The sequence below is a fragment of the Halyomorpha halys genome, unplaced genomic scaffold (genome assembly GCF_000696795.3).
Source record: "Halyomorpha halys isolate HHAL.00 unplaced genomic scaffold, Hhal_1.1 Scaffold72.1, whole genome shotgun sequence".
Classification (NCBI taxonomy): domain Eukaryota; kingdom Metazoa; phylum Arthropoda; class Insecta; order Hemiptera; family Pentatomidae; genus Halyomorpha; species Halyomorpha halys.
In genome coordinates, this window is record NW_027109364.1 from 360,560 (window position 1) to 367,203 (window position 6,644).

The 6,644-nt window shown below is 32.6% G+C and overlaps 1 protein-coding gene across 2 annotated transcripts in view; it reads right to left on the reverse strand.

Moving 5' to 3' along the window:
- Not3 (CCR4-associated factor Not3) overlaps positions 1-6,644 on the reverse strand; it is a 32,456-nt gene that overhangs the window by 4,977 nt on the left and 20,835 nt on the right. For both annotated transcript variants that reach the window (XM_014438982.2, XM_014438981.3), the window contains exons 7-9: positions 5,869-6,195; positions 4,884-5,125; positions 625-834 (exon numbers count right to left, since the gene is read on the reverse strand). In XM_014438982.2, coding sequence (XP_014294468.1) covers positions 625-834; positions 4,884-5,125; positions 5,869-6,195 — 779 coding nt within the window. The remainder of the gene's footprint in view (positions 1-624; positions 835-4,883; positions 5,126-5,868; positions 6,196-6,644) is intronic.

The following is a 6,644-nucleotide window of genomic DNA, read 5'->3' on the forward strand; positions in this document are numbered from 1 at the left end:
CTTTAATTTGAGTACTAATAGACATTTGTACATCAAATGGTTATTGAGATATAGATTTCTAAAAATGGATTCACTAATTACTGATATTTCAGAACATTTTTATGAAATGTTGCTTTTTAAAAAGCTATATCTCGAGAACTATGGGGCGCAAATAGCTCTATTATGGCTCATATTTCAGTAAATGTACTCTTCTTTAAATAATGTTATTTTAATTTTCTAGTGTTGTTGGTAGTTTTTAAGATATAGAACTAGAAACGAAAAATAAATGTTTTTATAAGGTTTTGAAAACAGCTGCCATTTTTTATTCTCCCTACCTATACTTGGCAGACTCATTAATTTTGACTAGTAATTATACATAGTTTTCATTAAAGTAATTAAAAATTGGGGTGAGATAACTGCCTTTTTTTTCTTCCCGGCTCTTGTACCATATAAATATATTTCTTTTTAGTATTACTTTTATTTTTTTTTGTTACAAATAAAAACTAGGAAATGGACAATACAGCTGAAATTTTCTTGTAAGATATTTCTTAAGCCAGAATATTAATTAATTTCATGTAGAAATGATACCAATCTGCTAATTAGAATAGAATAATCAAATATATAATTAAAAAAATTAATATATACCTGCTCATACTCTTCATTTATGAGTTTCGGCTCCTCATGACGCTGAAACCACATCATGTATTTAGTATGGAACCTCCAAGACTGCTTTTTAAGAGCTTTCGCAGCGAGGTACTGGGCCTTACTTCCTTCCATATAGTAAAAGATAAAAAAGAGAGTTTCCGTCGACAACCTCTGGAAAAATTCTAATGTATCTGAATGAGGAAGGGGCACCTGAAAACAGAGAACAAAAAATATCAATTAGTAAATATTAAAAAAATAATAAATATTTTTGTTTATACATTAATCTGTAATGATAGATACCTAAATTAAATGGATTTACAACGAATATATAAACCTCATTTGGTCTACTAATAAAAACTGACTTAATACAAATTATAAGAGAGATGTACGAGAGGAACACTACCAAGAGTTGGGTCTTACCTTTCCAATGAGTAAAGGCTGACTCCAGGGATGTCTTACATCTCCCTTCTAATTCAAAATTTATTTTAAAATGCCTGAAGAGATAGAACAATTAAAATGAGTGCCTGAAGGACAATTACCACGGGAGATAAACTCGTTAAAAATAAATGATAGAAGATGATGAGCTGGACCAAGGAAAAACTGAGACAATAAAATAGAGGAATCCTTAGCAGGACACAGTCTGGGCTGGGCGAGTTACAAGCGCCAACTTTTACTCAAGACTGCAGTGGTTTTAATCAGGTCTGGGGATCAACTTCTTTTTTTGTGGCAGTCCCACGAAACATTAATTACTTTGACTTTGGCTAACTGGTATATGGTGGACGCTCATGTAATCATGAATCTAAACTTAAACGGCTTATGAATTGTGCGTGCAGTACGATTTATTTACAGGATAATTAGAGATATAACACATAACCCAGTATTATGCCAAGCTGAAGTGGCTCTATACATCCTTCCGATGACAGTATTTTTTAGCTTCCTTTATATTCCAAGTAATTAGTACTCAACGCCCCTCCCATGTCCTTGAAATTCTGCAATTCAAATTCTCAGTCTATCCTGTACTGCCAATGAGTACAAATACTGTAGGTCCTGTTTATCTAACAACTACCCTCCACATCACGGAACTGCTGCATTTGATAAATCATTTTTTACACGAGCTGCATTTCAGTGGAACTCCATTCCCCCTAACATACACTATGTACCAACCCTTCCCTCATTTAAAACCCTACCTCTTACTTCACCCATCAAATAAAATATAATAGTACAGATATTTTGTAACTACTTTTTTGTTTAGTTTTTTATGCATTTATTCAGTTAGTTTTTAATTTTTTTTCTTCTCTAAATTTAAAATTATGTACATACAATTTTAATATTATATTGTTTATATATACAATATTAATATTATATTAACTCAATAAAATATGAGTTATAATTAAGCATAGCCACACTGTTTTTGGCCCATATGTGTTATTGTAACATTTAATTATAACTTATATACAGAGAGAAAAAATAAATAGATTAATTAAAAAACTAACTGACTAAATAAAAACAAAACAAAAAGTTAATTACAAAATATCTGTACTATTATAATAATAGGTCAGATTGGTGAAGCAAAAGGTACTTAAATATAAGGAATTTAAACGAGGGAAGGGTTCGTACATGACGTATGTTTGAGGGAATGGAGTTTCAGAGATAGGCAGCTCAGATAAAAAACGATTTATCAAACGCAGCAGTTTGGTGAGGTGGAGGGTAGAAGTCAGATAAACAGACCTGGTAGTATGGGATTGGACTGAGAATTTGAATCGCAGGTTTTCTAGGATATAGGAGGGGCGTTGACTACTAGTTACTTGGAGTAGAAAGGAAGCTAGGAAATACTGGCATCGGAAGGATGGATAGAACCACTTCAGCTCGGTGTAATTATTTATGGGTTATTTGCATATCTCTGATGATCCCGAAAATAAACTGTACTACGCGATTCATAAGACGTTTATTTGAGATTAACCGAGAGTCCACCATATACCAGGCAACCATAGTCAAAGTGGGGGAAAACAAGAAAGGAAACTAAGAGTTGACGGGTTTTAAGTGGAAGGAAATAACGTATTCGATTGAATTGCTTTAAGGTAACTATGGTTCAACGGGAAATTTGGGCAATGTGTGGTTTCCAGGATAAAGTTTGATCAAAAGTGAACCAAGATTTTTGACTGACGTATGGAATGAGATAGCAGTATCGTTTAGGGAAAGGTCGGGGGATCCTAGGATAGATTTAAGGAGAGAGGGAGATCCAATCATGATAGCTTTAGTGTTTTCGGCATTTAACGTAAGTTTATTGTCAGTTGCCCAAGTGCTTATACTATTGACATCTTCCTGTAGTTTTAGAATAGTATTTGAGGCGTCATGAGGATAGAAGGAAAGGTAGATTTGTAAGTCGTCTGTGTATATATGATACTGGGAATGCTGGATGGCAAGTGGAAGATCATTGACAAAGATAGAGAAAAGAGTAGAAATAGGGCGGTTTTTGGTTTTATTCAATGGACGGACAAGTGCAGTTTTCCAATCAGAGAAAACTAGATATTTATTTTATAAGAGAAATAAAAACAAAAATTGTACACACTAAGAGACAGAAAATTATGGACAAGATGAGAATAAATAAAAATAAAAATAATAAAAAATAAATCAGAAATAATAATTTTTTTTTTCTCTCTCGACTACTCCTAAATATATAAATAACCTCCGGCCATTTCGCCTTTCATTATTTTCTACAGCCACCTTTACCTCAAATATTTTCTCATAGTAATCTATTTTGCATTAGTTTTTAGTTAGTTAGTGCATTTCTTCTACTTGACTAATTTTATCTTAACAGTTTTTCATAGATATTTGTATTTGCTGGTAACAAGTTTCCGCTTGGTTTAACACATTTTTTGCCAGCTCATTACCAGTCCAGTTAAGACCAAATCACTTCAGACAGAAACTCAGTCTAAAAAGCAAGTAAGACACTATTTTTTTTTTTTTACATTTCTTCCTTTGTTACTTCTCATTCTCCACTGTTCCTTGTTATTCACTTTTCCAGACATTCAATATTTGTTTTTATCTTATTTTTTTGACTCTTCTATAATAGTAAACATCTTTTATCCATTGTAACATATATCTGTTTTCTTTCTTGCCCATTGTATCATATATATTTCAAATTGATTTAAATTGTTTTTTATTATTTTTTGACATTACTTACATGTCTTATTATGTTAATTATTACTCATCATTTACATTTTCTTCTGCAGTTTATTTCTTTATTTACTTGAACACTGTTTGTTTATTAATCTTTTTATCCTTTATTTTGTATAATTTTAACCCCTATAAATTAGATTATTATCAATCAACTACTATATACTTAATTTATTTTTAATTATATTTCCAAGTTAGTTTATTATTATTTTTTAATTTCTCTGATTTATGGGTTGTTATCTCGTTTTTTGTCTTTTCAGCCCTCATGAAGGACTGAAATTCAGGTCAAAGTGTGGGCAAAAATCAATATACGAGTATTTGTGCTGACCGCACCCCCAACTATTTTCTCCTATTTCTCTACGGTCAACTATCAATGCTTATTTATTTTTTTTTTTTCTGGCCAAGACTCCCATTGGAGTCCTATAATCCTAACCATGGTTGGAGGTCTAAAGTTCTTCATTTTGTCGGACCGCCACTCAATGAAACAAGTCAACGTCCCAGGCTAGATTCGAACCGGCACCGCCAATAGACATCAAATTGGTTAAGACTGTGTCTTAAACACTGAGCTACGGGTGGCCCATACTTCTTCTTATGTAACTTTTTCACTTATGTTTATGTAATATTTTAACCCCACCTTATTTTAAACATATTTTTAATTGTTTTTATCTTTTTTAGCCCTGCAAAGTCAGCAAATAAATAGTTATTAACTATTTTTAGTTCTTTTTGAGTGTAGCCCCACCCATCTCCTTCATATTTTGGAAAAAATACAATCAATAATTTAAGTATAGGAATATAACCATTCAACGGCTGGCCACCTCCCCGCTACTCCTCCATGCTTCCGCTTTATTGTCGCCTTCTGTTCAACCTATCGCTTTGAACAGGTAGCTGGTCCTGATTTGTTCTATGCTCATTTATTATCATCATTATTAATTTTATTTACATTTATTCTTTCATGACCTTTATTTAATCTCAACTTTCTTCTTCATTCTCCGTCTGTTAGTGTGTTTAAATTTTGTGTTAAAATCTGTCATTGGTTACTATAATAAATTTGACTAGTTGAAGTTCTATACAATTAGACATACCTGATGATAATACACCGGCGTGACGCAAGGTGTACGTGGCAGGTACTGACGTACACGCTCGCTGTCAGCAGGGTGAGGCATGTGATAAAAGGCTGCTTCCATCATCTGGAACTGGCATTGGTGCTCCTTCTGAAGAGGAACGGGGCCCAGAGGCGCTACTCCTAACAGCGGTGGTATGTGAGCTTCTCCTGTACCACCGCTGTTACTATTATTGCTCTTTTGATTACCACTATCAAAACCACCTGTGGGAAAAACAGATAAAATAAATAAACTGATATTTATCATGCTACTTCAGTAAAAAAAAAAAAAAAAGTGTATTTAATATTAGCTCCGTATAAGTTTTATGTGGAAGTTGATTGCCATAATACAAAAAAAAAAAATTATATCGAAATCTGTTTGATAAAATAATATCAGATTTTTAGTTTTTTAATATTCCCTAAACATTTATATTTAATTATTCTATTCTACTTAAGCAGATAGGTATCAATGCTACATGGAATTAATTAATATTCTGATTTTAAAAATATCTTACAAGAAAATTTCAGTTGTACTGTCCATTCCCTAGTTTTTATTTGGTATAAAAAAAAAAAATTAAATTAAATTAATACTAAAAAGAATTAATGATGAGTAGATGGTTGACTGTGGAATATATATGCGGGCAATGAAGAACAACTTATTTATTAGTATCAATGTTCTGGCTAGAATTTCAAGCCTTCATCAGAGCTAAGGGCAAAAAACAAAATAACAACGATATTTATAATGTTAATTTTTTCTAATCATTTTCTAATTCCTTTTAATCATTATGGTTGTTACCTGGTTTTTTTTTTCCTCCAAGCCCTAAAATTCTGGCCGAAACGTTGGTACTAATAAATAAGTTTTCACTTATTTGTGTTCTTTACTGATAGAATCCCAATCACCTTGTCCTTGTATATATTATCCATAGTCAACTATCAAATCATTACTTAATATTTATTTTAATACTCACTTTGTCGAGTTGGTTCCGACGTTGGTATTTCTAAACCAGCCCTGTCTATGACTTGTTGAGCGATGGATTTGAGAGTGGACAAGGATTTATCTGGTGGCGGTGGAGGTTGTACAGGCTGCTGTATACTGGGTGCAGGTGGGGGAGGTGAAGTGGGAGAAGGGGATGGAGCACTGCTCACGGGAGAAGGAGGAGATTCGCATGTAGAATTGTTCAGCAGAGGTGCGGTGGCGCTTGGAACTGGCGTCGATGAGGAAGCTGGCTGAGGTGTCGTATCAATCGCGTTCATACACAGGCTAGTATTTATTAAGCCATTTTCCGAAACATGGCCTAAGGAAGAAAAAAAGAATAGAAAAAATTTATTTTATATATAATTTGTCATTTGAGACTAGTTATATTTTTCAATTATAATAAATTAGATACATTTAGTCTCAACCTTTTTATTAAATTATCACATCACCGACCTTTCAATACTCAAGGATAATCTCCTATTAATTTAAAATTTTATTGCTTCACAATAACATATAAAATAGTTTCAGGCTATTAAATCCAATTTTAATATATGGGGCCAATTAACCTATTGTAGTGTTATTTTGCAAATATGGGAAGTAGATTGATAATGACTTTTGTGGCCATCGTATGAGAGAAAAAGTATTTTTTATTTGTGGTCTTTCAACATTGTATATTAATACAGACTATTACATTGAAAATTAAGTCAGTAAAAAGTACGAATATTACAGCTTAGTGCTTAGTTCCAGGGACCAAGTCCCCACAGTCAG